Source organism: Neophocaena asiaeorientalis, unplaced genomic scaffold, assembly GCF_003031525.2.
Source record: "Neophocaena asiaeorientalis asiaeorientalis breed wild unplaced genomic scaffold, Neophocaena_asiaeorientalis_V1.1 scaffold59, whole genome shotgun sequence".
Lineage (NCBI taxonomy): Eukaryota > Metazoa > Chordata > Mammalia > Artiodactyla > Phocoenidae > Neophocaena > Neophocaena asiaeorientalis.
In genome coordinates this window covers 15,374,286-15,393,721 of record NW_020174268.1, presented here as the reverse complement: position 1 = coordinate 15,393,721, position 19,436 = coordinate 15,374,286, and the positions used below count along the sequence as shown (strand labels likewise).

The following is a 19,436-nucleotide window of genomic DNA, read 5'->3' as shown; positions in this document are numbered from 1 at the left end:
AAATGTAATAAATTCAAAATAGAGAATATTTGGAATTCTTTTAAACCTGACATTCACTTCTTGCTTTTCATGTAATTCTTGTTTTAGACACTACCTTTTTAACTTAGTGGAAAATATTTAGTGAATGTGATTGATGGAACTGCAGTTTCATCTTGTCACTTTGTGTCTTTATGCTTAGGTTTATTGCATTCTTCTGTTAAAAAAAACTGTTTACAGAATGATTCTGAAGAACCGGCTTTGTCTGTAACCAGCTCTTTTGGGACAATTATGAGAAAATGTTCTAATAATGAAAGCAGTTCTAATAATAAAACAATATCTCAGGATCTTGATTATAAAGAAGCAAAAATTAATAAGGAAAAACTGCAGTCATTTATAACCACAGAAACTGGTCATGTGTCATGCTTGCAGGAAAAGCACTGTGAAGATGATCCAAAAAGCCAGAGAGTTTCAGATATAAAGGAAAAAGTATTGCCTGCAGTATTTCACCCTGCATTGCCACATTCAGAGGAATGTAATGATATTCTCTTCCAATCCCAGGAAAGCTTTTTACATGGCCATGATAATACCACCATTTTAACTCCTAGCTCCAAGGATCTTCTGTCAAATCCAGTTGTGATTTCTAGAGGAAAAGAATCATATAAAATGTCAGAGAAAATAAAATCTGAGAATTGTGAAGCTGGTTTTGAATTAACCAAAAGTATTTCCATGGAAAAGAATCAAGAAACATGTGTTGTAAATGAAAATTCTAAAAAAGCTGAGCTGTTGTCACCTGAAAAATACATAACAGAAGCATCACCTTCTATGAAGGTACAATTCAACCAAAATACAAATCTCACAGTAATCCAAAAAGACCAAGAAGAAACTACTTTAATTTCAAAAATAACTGTCCCTCCAAACTCTGAAGAACTTTTCCCAGACAAAGAGAATAATTTTGTCTTTCAAACAACTACTGAAAGGAATATTCCTGTTTTAGGAAACATTAAGGAAGTTCATGAGGCAGACCTCAGTTGTTTAAGAGAACCTGTTCCCAAGAACTCTGCCATAGTAGCATGTACAGACATAGATGACGGACAAGCAGCCAAAGTGTCGATTACAAAAGATTTTGGTTCATCAGATGTAGTCTGTGATCTTGCAGAGAAGAATAGAAATAATGTAAAGCAACCACCAAAAATGACTCTAGGTCAAGATTCAAAGTCAGATGTCTCGTTGGATATAGATATGAAATCAAACAGAAATAATGATTGCATGGACGAATGGGCAGGACTCTCAGATTCGATTTCAAGTCACAATTTTGGAAGTGGCTTCAGAACAGCTTCTAATAAAGAAATAAAGCTCTCTGAACACAACATTAAGAAAAGTAAAATGCTCTTCAAAGATATTGAAGAACATTATCCTACTAGCTTAGCCTGTGTTGAAATTGTAAATACTGTATCATTAGAAAATCAGAAGAAAGAAAGCAGACCTCATGAACTTGATTCACAGTCAGTTAATACTGTATCTGGGTATGTGCAGAGTAGTGCAGTTGTTTCTGATAGTGGAAATAGTCACACAGTTCCTCTAGTTTTATCTTTAAAGCGAGACTTTAACTCAAACCATAATTTAACACCTAGCCAAAAGGCAGAAATTACAGAACTTTCTACTATATTGGAAGAATCAGGAAGTCAGTTTGAATTTACACAGTTTAGAAAACCAAGCCACATGTTACAAAGTAATCCATTTGAAATGCCTGAAAACCAGATAACTGTCTTGAATACCACTTCTGAGGAATGGGAAGATGTTGATCTTCATCTCACGATTAATGCTCCATCTCTCAGTCAGGTGGGTAGCAGCAGGAAATGTAAAGGTATAGTTGGAGGTAAGCAAAAGTTGGCTTGCTTCTCAACAACAGACCGTAACAAAAGTGCTTCTGGTTATTTAACAGATAAAAATGAAGTGGAGTTTAGGGGCTTTTATTCTGCTCGTGGCGCAAAACTGAATGTTTCTAGTGAATCATTGCAGAAAGCCATGAAACTGTTCAGTGACATTGAGAATGTTAGTGAGGAAACTCCTGCAGAAGTAAATCCGGGAAGTTTCTCTTCAAGTCAGTGTAATGATTCTGATGTTTCGATGTTTAAGGTAGAAAATTACAGCAATGATAAAAATTTAAGTGAGAAAAATAATGAATGCCAACTAACGCTACAAAATAACATTGAAATGACTACTGGCATTTTTGTCAAAGAATATACTGAAGACTACAGGAGAAATACTGAAAATGAAGATAACAAATATACTGGTTTTGTTTGTAACTTAGAATCTGATGGCAATGCTTCAAGTAAAAATGATACAGTTTATATTCATAAAGATGAAAATGGCTTGCCATGTATTGATCAACAAAACATACGTCTAAAATTATCTAGCCAGTTTATGAAGGAGGGAAACATTCAAATTAAAGGTTTGTCAGATTTAACTTGTTTGGAAGTTGTGAAAGCTGAAGAAACATTTAATGTTAATATGTCAAATAAAAAAGAGTCAACCGCTAACAAGATGAGGCAAAATATAAAAGATTTTGATGTTTTTGATTTGTCCTTTCAGACTGCAAGTGGGAAAAACATCAGAGTCTCTAAAGAGTCTTTAAATAAAGTTGTAAATTTCTTTGATGAAAAATCTGCAGAAGAACTGAATAACTTTTCAGATTCCTCAAATTCTGAATTACTTTCTGGCATAAATATCAATAAAATAGACATTTCAAGTCAAGAGGAAACAGATATGGTCAAAAACAAAATATTGAAAGGAGGCGACCCAGTTGGTATTAAAAATCAAGTACTGACTCTCCAGCAGAGACCTGAATGTGAAATCAAAAAGATCATAGAACCAACCATGTTGGGTTTTCATACAGCTAGTGGGAAAAAAGTAAAAATTGCGAAGGAATCTTTGGACAAAGTGAAAAATCTTTTTGATGAAAAAAAGCAAAATAATAGTGAAATCACTAATTTCAGCCATCAAGGGGCAAAGACTCTAAAGGACAGAGAGCTATGTAAAGAAGGGCTTGAATTAGCATGTGAGACAGTTGAAATAACTGCCCCAAAGCATGAAGAAATGCAGTATTCTCTAGAGGAGAAAAAGCTTGTTTCTAAGGAGACAGGCATGCCACCCAGGCTCTTAAGTGATCATTTATACAGACAAAGTGAAAATCTCAAGATATCAAATAGTATCTCTCTGAAAGTTAAAGTACATGAAAATATAGAAGAAGAAACAAGAAAAAGTCCTATAACTTGTTATACAGATCAGTCCACTTGTTCAGCCATTGAAAATTCAGCTTTAGCCTTTTACACAGGACGTGGTAGAAAAATTTCTGTGAGTCAGGCTTCACTATTTGAAGCCAAAAAATGGATTAGAGAAGGAGAATTGAATAATCAACTAGAAAAAATAAATTCTGCCAAGGTTATATGTTTAAAGGAATATCCTGGAGATTGTGTAGGAAATCCTTCATGTGGAAATAGTTCAAACAGTATCATAACTGAAAATGACAAAAATCTCTCTGAAAAACAAGATTCAACTTCCTTAAGTAACAGCATGTCTAACAGCTATTCATATCATTCTGATTTTTCTCATTCCAATGAGTTATTTAATAAGTCAGAGTATCTCTCAAAAAATAAAAGTCATAATTCTGATATTGAGTCAGTAGTGAGGAATGTCAAAGATAGAAAAAACACTAGTTTTTCTGAAGTAATATCCACTGTAAGAGAAGCAAACATAAATCCACAAGCTGTAGACAAAGATAGTTGTGTTCAGAAATTTGTCACTGACTCTTCACCATGCAAAAATACAAACACAGCTGTTGAAGTGGCCATATCTGATTCAAATAATTTTGAGACAGAGCAACCTGCACTCAGTATAGCAAGTGATAAAATAGCCTTTGTTTCTCATGAAACAAAAGTGAGAGAGAGGTTTACAGACAACTGCAGGAAGGTAACTAAGCAAAACACTGAGAGTGAATCAGGCACTGGCCGAACAAAAATTGTGACACATTCTCATAAGGCATTGGGTGATTCAGAGAATATTATTTTTCCTAACTCTCCAGATAGTGAAGAACATAGTATGCATTCACACGAGGTTTTTCCTGACATTCAAAGCGAACACCTTTTACAACATGACCAAAGTATATCTGGATTGGAGAAAGTTTCTAAAACACCACTTTGTCATATTAATTTGAAAACTTCTGATAAGTGTAAATTTAACATGGGAAAATGTCCTAAGTCAGTCTCTTCTCTAAATGTTTGTGGGATTTTTAGCACAGCAAGTGGAAAATCTGTACAAGTATCAGATGCTGCCTTACAAAAGGCAAGACAGGTATTTTCTAAGACAGAAGATAGTGCTAAGCAACTCTTTCCCAAAGTATCATTTAAAAGTAATGAAGAACATTCAAACAAGTTTGCAAGAGAAGGAAATACTGTGATACATACCCCCCAAAATTTACTATCATCTGCTTTCTCTGGATTTAGTACAGCAAGTGGAAAACAGGTTCCAGTTTCTGAGAGTGCCTTTTGCAAAGTTACGGGAATGTTCGAGGAATTTGATTTAATTGGAACTGAATGTAGTCTTCAGCATTCACCTCCATCTAGACAAGATGTATCAAGGATACTTACTCTTTCTTGTATTGATAAGAGAACCTCAGAACACTCTGTAAGCTCCAAAACGGGAAAAGCCTGTAATAAAGAGTTCAAATTATCAAACAACTATAACATTGAAAGTGGTTCTTCAGAAAATAATCATGCTATTAAAGCTTCTCCATATCTCTCTCAGTTTAAGCAAGACAAACAACAGTTGATGTCAGGAACCAATGTATCACACATTGATAACATTCGTCTTTTGGGTAAAGAACAAGCTTTACCTAAGAATATAAAAATGGAAATTGGGAAAACTGAAACTTTTCCTGATTTTCCTATGAAAACAAATACAGAAGTTTGTTCTCCTAACTCCAAAGATCCAGAAAAGTATTTTGAAACCGAAGCAGTAGAGATTGCCAAAGCCTTTATGGAAGATGATGAGCTGACAGATTCTGAACTTCTAAGCCACGCCAAACACTCTCATTTTACATGCCAAAAAAACAAGGGAACGGTTTTGATAAATTCAGGAATTGGAAAAAGAAGAGGAGATGCACTTGTCACAGTTGGTAAGTGTCTGTTATTTCCTGTTGGTTTCCCAATCACTTTTTAAATTAAATCCTTAATAATTCTGATATGCTAGGTTGTAGCAATTAGGATATTATACACTGAATATTTTTTTTCAGACTTTTATGTGTAGTTTGGGAGAATGCGATTTCACTCATGATATCACTGAGTCTGTGTACCAAGAAGTCATTGGCTGAGTCCTGTTTACATACATATACATAGAGAGGGAGAGAGAGCGCAGAGGTTCAGACTCTGGGTCTTAAGAACTTTAAAAGTTTGTTTCTAATTATAGGTGTTGCTTAGCTTTTTTTTTTTTTTTTTCATCCAGGAAGTGTTCTAAAATCAGTTACCATTAGCAAATAGTATTCTGGTCTTAATGCCATTTGGAGTATGTTCTAATTTCTCTTTTAAATGTAGTATAACAACTTAGTTCAATTATTAGGTTAATTGGATGTTTGATTTTTTTTTTTTCTGTTAGTATCTCTGTCTAGGAATAATCTTAAATAATTGAATCTGTTGATTAGTTACAATTAAAGTAAATAAAAACTAACTCTCCAACTTTTAAGTGGATGATGTTAAATACCTAGCTACTGTTTAAAAACTCTAGACTGGTAAAGTAGTTGAGTTACCACACTTTTCTTGTCCAGTCCCTTCACGTTACAGAGAAAGACACTGAAGCCAGTGAGTTCATTCTTCCACTTGGTGCATTTTGCCCTTAAGTCATCCTGGTGGATACAGACTTGCTTAATCAAGTCTTATCCAGGTCACATTCTTTACCAAGTTTATGTTATGGGCAAAGTAGTAAGTTTATAATACTTACCTTAAACTGTTGCTGTTCTCTAGTGCAAAATTCTGAGGTGCAGATGCTTAACGATATGCATAATTCTTTCATGGAAAATAATGGCTTTATTTATAGGACCCCGTTTTGTTCATGTGTGTACTAAAGTGGGTTGGCCTTATGCTTAGGGATAAAAACAACTCAGACTTCTACTAAATGTTCTCAACAACATCACTGTTTCATTTCCCTCACTTCTGTTAGATATCAATATATATAGTTCAATCAGCTTCTGGTTACTTGAATAGTACAGGTTCTTGTCAAGCAATTAAGTCACTTTATAATCTAACACTTGATAAAGACTTGCATGGACATTTTTATTTATTAAATCCTTCAAGTTTGCTTTCTTTAATAAAACGTCAATTCCTAATAGCCTGTGGCTTTGTGGTTTATCTCCACCTTGACTCTGTATGCAATTCAGGTTTCCAATAAAACTTGATTTATACTTTTAAAAAAGCATCCAAGAGCAAAGTATCTGTTAACACATTATCTCAGGATGACATGGAAATGCATAACAAATTATGGTTTAAGTTTACTCTCAGCCTTTGTAGAGTTTTTAAATAAGAAGTACATATTGGCTTCCCTGGTGGCACAGTGGTTGAGAGTCCGCCTGCTGATGCAGGGGACACAGGTTCGTGCCCTGGTCCAGGAAGATCCCACATGCCGCAGAGCGGCCGGGCCTGTGAGCCATGGCCGCTGAGCCTGCGCGTCTGGAGCCTGTGCTCCACAACGGGAGAGGCCACAACAGTGAGAGGCCCGTGTATCGCAAAAAATAAATAAATAAATAAAAAAGAACTACATATTACTTTTGGTAATACTTGAATGTAATTTTGGTAATTTAAAATGTTTTTTCCTACTCACTGACTCTAATTCAAGGACCTATATAATAAATTCCTTCTTGAGTGTAATGCAAAAAAAAAAAAGTTTACTTGAAGAAATTTTGTTTGTCCTTATTGCCAGTAAACCTAGGGTTACTAAGTGGCAGTTTATTAAAAAATAGCTTATCTGTGATATCTGGTAACACCTGTTTATCCCTGGACCCTATTAAATAGTGGTATTTTAAATGGTCAAAAAATAATAGAAATTAAATTGATGTTGAAAAATTAATTTTCTCTTTCAAAACAGAATTTTCACTATTTAAATTATAATTATGTATTTTTTAGTTAGAATATTGTAAGAGTCAGTACTTTAGTTTTTAAAAAATGGACTATAGGCTTTCTTTTAAAAAATTTGATATTATTTGTTTTAAAAACATGTATGGAAATTTCCTTTTAGGAGAACCCCCAATCAAAAGAAACTTGTTGAATGAATTTGACAGGATAATAGAAAATCAAGGAAAATACTTAAAGGCTTCAAAAAGCACTCCAGATGGTAAAATTTGCTTTTTATCCATATCTTTTTCTATAGTTACTATACTTAGTATTCTTTAAGTTATTTTTCTTTGGGTATGTAGGTAATTGGGCACGCCTTTACAGTGTGGTTTGTTAAAGCTTACATCTTGCCTTGTTTTGTTATGTGAGCTTTTCCTTCATAATACCTAGTATAATGTGGAGGTTCTCCATAATTGAGAAATGTGAAATGATAACAAAATAATGACTTTTAAAATAAAAAGCTGTAAGAATTTAGTAAGAACTTAGTAAAATACTTTAAGCTCAGGTTCTAGAATCTAGTTGATTTCATAATATTTACATGAATCAGTTATTTAATTGAAAAACAGTGACTTTCAAATTATGTTATTTCTTATACATTTATTAGATGGGATTCTTCAGCCAGGAAGAGCTTTCCCTTAACAACTGGGGATGAACTCTATAGTTCCTCCTAAAAAGGCAGGGTAAATATTGAATTCTTTCCCTTTACTTACCAATTTTCAGAGTAAAGAGTAGTTGGTGTAGTAATCACTACTAATGGTAGTAAAGGAATTTTTTTCTTAGTTGAGTAAAACTGATTTCTTAGATTTTTATTTATAATGTATATATAAAGTTTAAAAGAACACATTATAAGTAATGTATTTCTTTACAAAAGAAAACATTTTTTGTTGCTCAAATCATTTCAAATTTGAAAGTGGAAACCTCTTCAAGTATTTCCTAAGAGTTTTTTTTTAATATGCTTTAATTAACCTTTGAACACTTTCTTGCTTTTTATTTTCACGAAAAGATTTCTTAGGGAGTCGTTGTAATTCCCTGCCCCAGTTCTAGAATCCTTAGAATCTACAAAGATCCTTCCAGTGGTTAATATTTTTAAAAAAACAAATTTGAATGCTAGCTATGCTCATAGCTGCTGGTGTATTTTTTATTAATGCTGCATTCTTGGTTTCTAATAACATTAACATATTTACTTATTTGCTTTATCTTCTAGCCATGGTTCTCAAACTTTTTGATCTCAGGATCTCTTTATATTCTTAAAAATTACTGAGGATCCCAAAGAGCATTTGGTTGTGTGGATTATATCTATTTATATTTACCATATTCAACATTAAAACTGAGAAATTTTAATATTTATAAATATTAAATATTGTGCATTGGTCAGTTTGAAAATATTAGTTCAGAGTTATGCAGCTCTTCCAAACGTTGACACATTTTATTATACAATCTTAAACAATTACTTTTGTTAATGTCACCACTGATGTAATCTGAAAATGTAGTATTGGGAAATTGTCAAGCTAACAGCCAGATACAAGCGTTCCAAAATTGTCATTTTGTTTAAAAGTTTGAATTTTACAATTCAGTTTGTTTGGCAGCAAATACTCTCACTTGTTTTTTTGTAGTGATAAGCTCATTTCATTCATTTTTGAAGAAATATCTGCTGCATACCCAAGTCTGAAAGATTGTGATTTGTTGGTTATTCTTTCAAGTAAAAATGGAATTCTTTGGGACAAAAATCATTAGTGCAGTTCACATAAAGTGCATTTCCTCAAGACAATTATTGCACTAAAGTATGCAGCAGGACATACCAGCAGTGCTAATGTCAACACAGTGAGAAAGATATATATAATTTCTTCTCCTCCTCCTCCTTTTCCTTTTTCAACTTCTTCTTCTCCTTCTTCTTCTTCTTATTATATGATTATTATTACGATATTTTGACAGCTTGGATCCCCTTTAAGGGTTGTGGGTTCCTCCCACCCAGGGTTCCATGGATCACTTTGAGAATCACTGTCTTACAGTATATGTATAATAGCTTCAAGTTTACAATACCAGTGTTAATAAATACCAATAATAAAACTACTAAGGGAAATTTAAGAATTCTTTGCAGTTTTTATCTTAAGAATTACATGCCGCGGAGCAGCTGGGCCAGTGAGCCATGGCCGCTGAGCCTGCACGTCCGGAGCCTGTGCTCCGCAACGGGAGAGGCCAGAACAGTGAGAGGCCCGCGTACCGCAAAAAAAAAAAAAATAATAAAAAAATAAAATAAAATAAAACTACTAAGGGAAATTTAAGAATGCTTTGCAGTTTTTATCTTAAGAACATATACTATTCTTAATACTATATTAATAAGAATGTGTAGTCAAAGTTCTGTGTTCAAATGCCACTCAAGATAATTATTTTGTTTGCAGTTAACAATTTAATAATTAGGTTAGATTCATTAGTTTTCAATTTTAGGGTTTGCTTTTTCTTTTTTAATTTTATATTTGAATAAATAGAATGTTTACATAGTTCATTTATCAAAACTACAGAAAGGTTTACTTGGAGAAGCCTGATTTCCATCGCCATCTCCTCTACACTGTTCACCACCTTCCTCACTTCTTGCTCACTATCTTGATAACTATTTTAAATGGTTTTTGGTCTGTCCTTTTAGGGTTTCTTTTTGTGAAAATAAGTAAGTATGTGTATATATGTTCTTATTACCTTTCTTTCTTACTCAAAAGGTATCAGTATGCATATGGTTTTGTACCTTCTTTGTTTGTTGTTTACTTTAGAATTTATCTGGAGATCATGCCTTAATGAGTATCAAGAGATCTTCCTCGTTCTTTCTTGTGGTTGTATAGTACTTGATCATGTGGCTGTATCAGTGTATTCTGGTTTATTCAACCAATCCCGTCCCTACTAACGGACTAGTTTTGAAGATTTAAGAAGTACAAGTTACCTGCTGAGAATGAATAATATCTACAGTTTAGCTTGTCAACCTTCATAAAACTTTTAAATTTTATATTTGCATTGGCAATTCACTAACACATTTGAGTTATGATTAACATCAGCTGACTAAATTTATACTGATTTCTTATATATGTTTGCACTGTGAGTTATTTGGTATTCATCATTATCAATTTGTGAATCAAATTTTTTTTTTTTTTTTGTGAATCAAATTTTTGATGGTTATTAACTAAGCATTCATTATATGCATTGAAAAATTTTAAATGTATAATTTTCTCACATTTTTGTGTAAATATTTACAATAACGTATAATGAACATAGGAAATAAAATCTCCCGTTAGATTTTCATTAATACATAATGTAAAAGACATTTCATTAATACATAATGTAAAATAATATTTTTCTAGGCACAATGAAAGATAGAAGATTGTTTATGCATCACATTTCTTTAGAGCCAGTTACCTGTGGACCCTCTTGGTAAGACATGTTTAATTTTTTTTTTTTAATTCTACTAATATAGTATAGGAAAAATGTGGGTTTTTTAAATAAATATTTCTAGAAATGCTGGCTCTAACATACAGTACAGACATTAACACTTCCCCTTTTTGAAAACCTGCATCAGGATTAAATAATTCTGTACTTTGGTAGTACTTTATAGTGCTGTGCATATTATTATGTCATTTTTAATAACTTTGTAAAGTAGAAAAACAGATTTTATTGCAATTTTGTGGATAAGGTACTGAGGTTGAGAGAGGTTAAGGAAATTACTCAAAACCAATTAATAAAGGTGGCATATATTATATCTCAATTATATTAGTGGAAGCGAAAGAAAAATTAAAGATGGCATATGTTGAAAATATGCTTTTAGCTCTCCTCCCTCTCAAAACCCTATTAGTTACTAAGAGAATTTTTTTTAATGTATAAATCTGTAAGTACAGTGTTGTTTCAGAAGAAACAACAAAATTTTAGAAGCTAAAAATCATAAATGATTTAGAAAGACATAGAAAGCTAAAACGTGACATTAGAGCAAGCAGAGAAGCTACTCAGTTTCCCCTAAAGAACCTGAGAAAGACTCAAATTGGCAGCAACATATAATTCTGAAGGTGAGGTAGAAAATAGGAAGATTAGTTGAAAATCTGTTTAAGAGGCATCTACATCCCCTCCCCCACTGCAGGCAGGCAATTATTCCTCTTCTGTCAAAAGACCAGAAGGTCATTCTCTGGAGAAGATGAATTGGAGGGATTCTAAATTGGGAATGGGGTTGAGGGAAGATTCTGAAAAGAGAGATAAAGTAAAAATCTGGATGTCGAGTAGTGAGACTCCCTAGCCTCCTTCCCACACTTGGCTCCCAAATGCTGGCAGCCAGGCCTCTAGGCAGAAGACGAGACGATTGTTTCTGTGGGTAACAGGAATAGAAAAGACTAAAAATACTGACAGTTGTGGTTACTTAAGTTAAACCACATACCAGATCACCAGACAGTGAAGCCAACAACTGACAAGCCCACCAGCACACAGCTTCCAGTCAGCTCTTCAGTGCTTCACACTTAAATGAGAATAGATAATCAAGGATCACTAGTCATTGGAAGAAAGCCTCTGGGAAAGATAGTATCCAAAGTACAAAAACCAAAGGACAGAGAAGGAACTTAGAGGAAATACACCATGCAACAAGAAGAAAACTTCAAAAAAAGTACTAATATTTTCAGGAAAGAGAACATATTGCATCTGTAAAATAAGAACAAGTTGCTATAAGAAGAGCTCTTGGAAATTAAAAATATGATGGCACAAATAAATTAACTCAGTAGAAGAAATAGAAGATAAAAGTTATGAAAACTCCCAGAATATAGTGCAAAAAAGGAGAGGAGATGAAAAAAGAATGAAAGATAATTTTAAAAGTCAGTCCTGTGGCTCTAACATTTGAAGATTTGGACTTTGAGAAAGAAGTAACAGAGGAGAAATACAAGTTTTCAAAGAAATAATTTAAGATATTTTATCAGTACTGAAGGATATGAGTTTCCTTGATTAAAAGGACCCTCTGAGTAAGCACATGAATAAAGATGACCTGTACTAAAGTATATCCTTGTGAAATTTTAGAAAATCAGGTTTCAGATGAAGTTTCCAGAGTCATAATGGTATGAGTCCTCTCATCATTAACAGCGGAAGCTAGAAGATTATAGATTACAGAGCAATGCCTTTAAAATTCTGAAAGAAAATGATTTTCAACCTAGAATTCTACCACTGACCAAAATATCAATTAAGTGTGAGGATAAACATTTTTCAGATGTAAAGTATCAAAAGGTTTGTCTCCCACACACTTTTCTCAGGGAGCTAACTAAAGTCCATAAATCAGAAGGAGGAAGATATAGGATTTAAGAAACAGGAATTCAACATAGGAGAAAGTAAAGGGAATCATCAGGATTATACAGAAGGGGGAGATCCCAGAATTACAGCTGTGTGGCTAAACCTAGACAGGTACCCAGACCATTTTGGTAGAATAAAGCCCTGGGAGAGTTTGCCTACCAGAAAAAGATTAAAGCGGAATCTGAAGTATTTTAATGTATTAAGAAACTTCTTGGTAAAGATGGGGAATTGAGCATACTCACCTACTTTAATTGCCTCTCAGAGTTTTACCAAAACAACCATGAAGGAATTCATACATACACACACATACACATCCCCTCCCCAAAGACAGGGAGAATGGGAGAGGAGAGACCATGGTGACTACATTGTTCAAAGCATACATACAGGAGAAAACTGATTTGAAAGTGGTAGTGGGGAGAGGAGAGAACCAACCATTTTACACTAAAGAAGCCTCAGAAGCTCAGGAACTGGTGAATCTTCAGAATTGGGTGGTGAGGGACTTCCCTCGTGGCACAGTGGTTAAGAATCCGCCTGCCAGTGCAGGGGACATGGGTTTGAGCCCTGGTCTGGGAAGATCCTACATGGCGTGGAACAGCTATGCCCATGCGCCACAACTACCGAGCCTGCACTCTAGAGCCCGCAAGCTACAACTACTGAAGCCTGCGCTCCTAGAGCCCATGCTCCGCAACAATAGAAGTCACTATGATGAGAAGCCTGTGCACTGCAATGAAGAGTAGCCCCTGCTCGCCACAACTAGAGAAAGCCTGCACACAGCAGCAAAGACCCAACACAGCCAAAAATAAATAAATTAAGAAAAAAAAGAAAGAAAAAATAATTGGGTGGTGAAGAAGGAGCCAAAATAAGGGTATATAGGTTGAAAATCTATTTAAGATGCCGTCAAATCCCCTCCTTCACTCCGTGAAGCTGGGCACTACCTCTTATGCACTCTAACAGAAGACTAGGGGTTAACTGTCCAGGGAGGGTACAATACAGGGTTTCTTTATTGAACACACTAGGCACAGTGGAAGGCAGGAGTAATATACTGACGGCAAGGGGATCAGGTTAATGTGTGCACACTGAATGTTGGGGGGCTCTCCTCCCCAGGTCTTCTTCCCCCACTCAGCTTCCAGAATGCTGGTAGCTAAGTTTTCACTCTTAGAAGCTTCCAGTTAATCTACAGTGTTGCTTACAATCAGTAACGGTGTACCAAAGTCTTCCAAACAGCTCTGTGATCCCCGATGCTTAAATATGAACAGACAACCAAAGATTACTGAACATCACAAAAACCAAAAATGAAATAACCAAAAATCAAACTAATGAAAATAACTTAGAAGAAACACTATTCAAGGAGCAGAATGAAAAGAGAATTATATGTATAAAGCTGAGAGTTTGGGTGTGAATGAATGATAGGTACATAGAAAAGCAGCAGAGTTTAAAAAAAATAATAACCCAATGGAAAGCAAAAGTTGTAAAGATAGGAAGTACAATGAGAATGTACTACATATTAATACCACATATACTTTTTACTACTATAACACACTCAGCTGTAAAAAGTATTTAGTCATAATATAAATGTGAAGTATTGACAGAATCGAATACATAACTTGAGAAGATGAGGAAAGGAGAGAGAGAAAGAGTGTTTGGTAAAGTGGAAGTAGTCTTGTGGGAGCTAAATCTTCATTCTCCGTGGTGGCTTTTCAATAGAAAAAAGCCCAGAAGAAGCAGTTACTGAGGTGTCACTTATAGATAATGGATGTGAATATCACAGAAGCATCTCAAATTGTAGACAGCAGTTGTAAAATCTTTTCTAATGGTAAATTTTTAAGCCCAAACATATGGTTTAAATTGCATTAATGTTATCTTTTCAAAAATAACTGCTTGTGACATTGTTGAAAAAGTCATCGAACTGTATTCTGGAATATATTTTTCAGCAGGCCACTAATATACATGTGTTGAATGTAGAAATCCAGGTGATTTTTAAAATTTTCATTTTCAAAAGTAGGTTGTAATATTAAAAATAAAGTAAATGCTTACTTATCTACATATTACCTTAATTTACTCATATGATGGGAAAATAGTTTTATGCATTTAACAAACAGGTATTAAGCACCTTTTCGAAGTATCTAATTTATACTGTGTTGATAGATGAAAAGATATGTAAGTCCAAGTCAGATTGCTTGTCTTGGAGCCAGGCATGAAAAGAATTATTGTGCTATAAATACTAAAATGAATATAATAAAGTGATGTGAGAGCATAGAAAAATTGGCAGCTTAAATATGTGACCAAAGCTTAATAGGAAAAGTACTTTAGATGGAATGTAAAGAATGCTGGTTAAAGAGGGCATTCCAAATCTGGAAACAGTAAGAAGTTGTGTGACTTTCATCATGGGATTTGGCAGGCTGGGGGTGGGCTGAGGATGAGGAAACACAAAGAAATGGAGAGAGTAGGACCAAGAAGGAAGCCTCCTGTATGTCATTTCTGACAAGTCGAAACCTGGATAGGCGATACTCTGTCTTTGGAAGTTTAAGAAGAGACGCGACGTAACCAGATTCGTGTTTTAGAAGCAGACCAGAGAGAAAATGTTGCAAGGAGATTAGTAAGGAAGTAAAGGCCTTAGTTTAGTTAATACATGTGGTAGAGAGTGAGTGGAAGACAGATTCAAGATTTGGCCAGAGAGTCATTAACTGAGAGTGGCAAAATATCTCCATGTGGATTCAAATAGAGGTCTTGATCATAACTTGCAAAGCAAACTCCTCATTTTTGCAATATTTTTCATATTTAAAAACATTGGAGTGAAAAATCAGTGAAAGTAAGTTTTGGAGTACATAGGTTTATTCATTCCTGTGCACTTGATCTCATCTAGGTCTATTCAAGAAAACCAGTCCAGCCATTGTCCCCTCTCTCTCCTGCATTGATCATTTTTCCACCTTACTGGATTAGTCCCATCAGTTTAGGTAGTTGCTATAAATCTCCCATCTTGAAAAGAAAAGCCTTTCTTGACTCCTCTTATCCCACCAGTCCATTTCTATGCCCCACTTAAAGCACATCTCATGAGAATTGTCTCAACTCACTTTCTCTACTTCATCTCTTCCCTTTCTCTCCTGAGCCCATCCCAGTCTTTCATCACTACCCACTACCCCTCATCAAGATTACCAGTTACCATTTTCTTTACTCTGGCTTCTGGGACATCTGTCTTACGTCTCCTCCTATCCCACTGGCTGTTCTTTCCTACTCTCCTTTGCTAATTCTTCCCCTAACTGCTAAATGTTAAATACCCCCATGGTTCAGCTCCAGATGGCTTCTTTTCCTGCCCTTCCTCCCTAGTATCTCATCCACTCTCATGACTCTGTATACCATCTATTTGGTGACAGCTCCAAAATTAATATCTTTAGCCCAGATTTCTTCCCTGAACAACATATTTATTCATTCAGCTACCTACTTGACATTTTTATTTGGGTGACTTACAGATATCTTAAATGTAACATCTCCAAAGCTGATATTCTTTCCCCTTACTTGTTTTCCTATAAACGTAAAAGTCTAACAGCTCTGCTTTCAAAATATACCCCAAATCCAATCACTTCTCACCATTTCCACCCTTAACACCTGGTTCAAGTCACCATAAAACTGTCTACATTATTTCAACAGAACTGGTCTTTCTGCTTCCTACTTTGCCGCCCCCCACCTCGCTATACACAGTGAATTTTCAGCAAAGAAGCCAGAGGGATCCTTTTAAATATAAGGCAGATTATGTCATTTCTGGACTCAAAAACTGTTCCATGACTTCCCATCGCATAGTACAAGCCAGAAGTCCTTATCATGGTATGCAGGTTCTTTGTGATCTGGCCTTTTTGCTACCTTTCCAGTCTCACCAGCTAACTTTCCCCTTGCCTACTCTGCTCCAGGCATACTTGTGTCTAGCCCAGTACGTGATGTCTACTCTGCCTGTAGCAGTCTTCTCCCAAATCTCTTCATGGCTTTCCCTCTCACTTCCTTTAGGTCTCTGTATAAATGTCACCTTGTCAATAATGTTTTCCTTACCAGCCTATATAAAATATCATTTATTTATTTCTGCTGGACACACTTCCTGTCCCCCTTACCATGCTTTAATTTTCTCCATAGCATATATAATACCAATTGACGTATTTACTTGTTTGTCTGTTTCCCCCCACTAGAATGTAGACTCTATGATTTTGTTTCATTTGTCACTATATCCCCCAGCCAGAACACTGCCTGGCAAGTAGTAGGAACACATTAAATATTTGCTGGATAGATGAATGGATAACTAAATAAGTTGTAGGGTAACTTCAAGTTCCATGGGCATAGGGTTGGGTAAAAGGAAGTATGGGGTTTTCAACAAAATATCGAGGAAGAACATGTACGCTAGGGAAGGTGGTAAGTTTAGTTTGGGACATGCTTAGTTTGAGATGAGTGTGGAACATCAAGATAAGGATGTCTGGTACTAGATGCAGTTCAAAGTATAGGAATAACACCTGGGGAATGTCGGGCATAAAGATACAGATTGATATTTTTATTGTTAGATGGTAATTTAAGCAATGTAAATGACTCATATCACCCAGGGGAAGTGTCTAGGGAAGAAATCCGACTTTGGAGGCAGGAAGATTTTTAAGAGAAAGAGGAAAAGAACAGTTAAAAAAAAAAGGAAAGAAAGAAAAAGAGGGACAATCGTGGTGTAAATATTCGCAGTGAGAATTTTAAAAAGGAACAAGTTGTGAAAACTGTTAGAGGTCAAGCAGAATGAGTTCACACATGAGGCTTTTTAAAATTTTGGTATTGGGAGGTCATTAGCAACTTTATTGAGAAAAGTTTCTATAGAATAGTGGGGAAAATGAGAGTTCAGAGAGTGGAAAGTGAGGAAGTGAAAATAGCTAGTTTAGATTACCTATGGAGGAAGGTTGGCCATGAGGGGTACGTAACAGTATCCGCTTGAAAGGGAGATAAGGTTGAGAAAAAAGTCAAGAGTGGGCAAGGCTTTCTGAATGAAAAAGGTGTAACAGATGATAGAGAAAGGAAGGAGATGGAATAATCATTGCAAGAGTGGGGCTCCCGAGGAGACCGGGATACTAGATGGGGTCAAGAATACAGGTGAAGGGCTTCCCTGGTGGCGCAGTGGTTGAGAGTCCGCCTGCCGATGCAGGGGACGCGGGTTCGTGCCCCGGTCCGGGAGGATCCCACATGCCGCGGAGTGGCTGGGCCCGTGAGCCATGGCCGCTGAGCCTGCGCGTCCGGAGTCTGTGCTCCGCAACGGGAGAGGCCACAACAGTGAGAGGCCCGCGTACAGCATAAAAAAAAAAGAATACAGGTGAAGAGGTTACCATGAGAAGAGGACGGGTAGACAGATGTCTGGCGAAGGAGGTAAGTGAGGAGCTGTGATAGACCTGGAAGAGACAGACGGGGGAATCCAGGTTTGACAGATTCTCTTCTCTCATGTTTGTAGGTGGTAAAGTCAAAGGCTGGGAGTCAGTGTGTGAGAGAGAGTTACAGACTTGGAGAGTGTGGTATTGTTTTGGAGGGCAACCATGATGAAATGCAGAACGGTTACCAGAATAGGATTGCCATGTAGCAATTGAGGGTCTACGAAAAAAAATACATATTCCAAAACATTTATATATATATATATGTACATTTACTGGTAAATAATCAAGCTTAAATATTTTCTCCCCATTGTAGCACAAGTACGGAAAGGCGAGAAATGCAGAATCCAAATTTCACTGCATCTGGTCAAGAATTTCTATCTAAATCTCATTTTTCTGCACACCCGACCTTGGAAAAGTCTTCAAGCAGTTTATCAGTTTCAGGGCAGCCACTTTGTAAGGTTCCTGCCCCAAGAAATGAAAAAAGGAGACACTCGATAACTACAGGCAAACCAATGAAAGTCTTTGTCCCACCTTTTAAAACTAAATCGCATGTTCACAGAGATGAACAGTGTGTTAACAGGAATACTAATTTCGAGGAAAACAAACAAAAACAAAAAAACATAGATGAACATGGCTCTGGTGATCATGAAAATAATGTTAATGACAGTGAAATTCATCAAACAACAACTATGCTTTTCACAAAGGGTGAAGAAGAACATTTAGGTATTGTGTGAAAATTTGTGTTGACGTATTTTTGCCTTTCAGATATATATATTTCTTACGTTAAATAACACCTTGCGGATTTTTGCCCCTTTTATGATTACTAATTTCAAAACCTTTTGTATTGCTTTAGATATTTCTGTCCAAAGATTAAGTTTAAATTACTCTAATGTTTTCTTTCAAAGGTAGCTAACTGTAGACATTCTTCTTAAAAAAAAAGAAAAGCTATTAGACATGCAGTCTAGGACAGCTATTATTGGATTATGATTTTTATCAGGCTACTAATTTTCTTCCAAATTCGAAATAAAAATAATCTATTTCTGTTCTTTTAGAAACGTTTATCAAGTAGAAACTTTTTTTCATCCCTTAAGATTTAAAGTTAGAGCAAATTGATATATATCATTTTATAAAACAAGGGTTGTGCTTTTAAATTTTATATTCAATTTTACTTTTTGTTAATTATTTATTCTTTAATAGATTTAATTACAAATCTTCAGACTGCCAGAGATATACAGGATATGCGAATTAAAAAGAAACAAAGGCAACGTATTTTTCCACAGCCAGGTAGTCTGTATCTTGCAAAAACATCCACTATGCCTAGAATCTCTCTGAAAGTAGCAGTAGAAGGCCGAGTCCCCACTGCATGTTCTCATAAACAGGTATGCTTTTGTCTATAATGCGAATTAATAGCTTTTATAGCAATGTGTAACTTTATTTCATTAACTGGCATCTTCAGATTGTTTAAAGAAAACAAATTGATGCAGAAATGGATGAGTAAAATCATCTTGCTTCCTAATCAGCCTGCAGTCTCCTTCTCCTCTGCTGTCTTATCCTAAAGTGATCAGTGCTTCAAAACTACAATTTCTCTTTCGCCTTCAAAATGGATTCATTTTATTACTGTAAGTGCTCT

At 35.4% G+C, this 19,436-nt stretch overlaps 1 protein-coding gene across 1 annotated transcript in view; it reads left to right on the top strand.

Annotated features, from left to right (window-relative positions):
- Positions 1 to 19,436, top strand: part of BRCA2 (BRCA2 DNA repair associated) — a 56,976-nt gene that overhangs the window by 14,572 nt on the left and 22,968 nt on the right. The window contains exons 11-15 of the mRNA XM_024755360.1: positions 179 to 5,152; positions 7,261 to 7,356; positions 10,481 to 10,550; positions 18,120 to 18,529; positions 19,004 to 19,185. Coding sequence (XP_024611128.1) covers positions 179 to 5,152; positions 7,261 to 7,356; positions 10,481 to 10,550; positions 18,120 to 18,529; positions 19,004 to 19,185 — 5,732 coding nt within the window. The remainder of the gene's footprint in view (positions 1 to 178; positions 5,153 to 7,260; positions 7,357 to 10,480; positions 10,551 to 18,119; positions 18,530 to 19,003; positions 19,186 to 19,436) is intronic.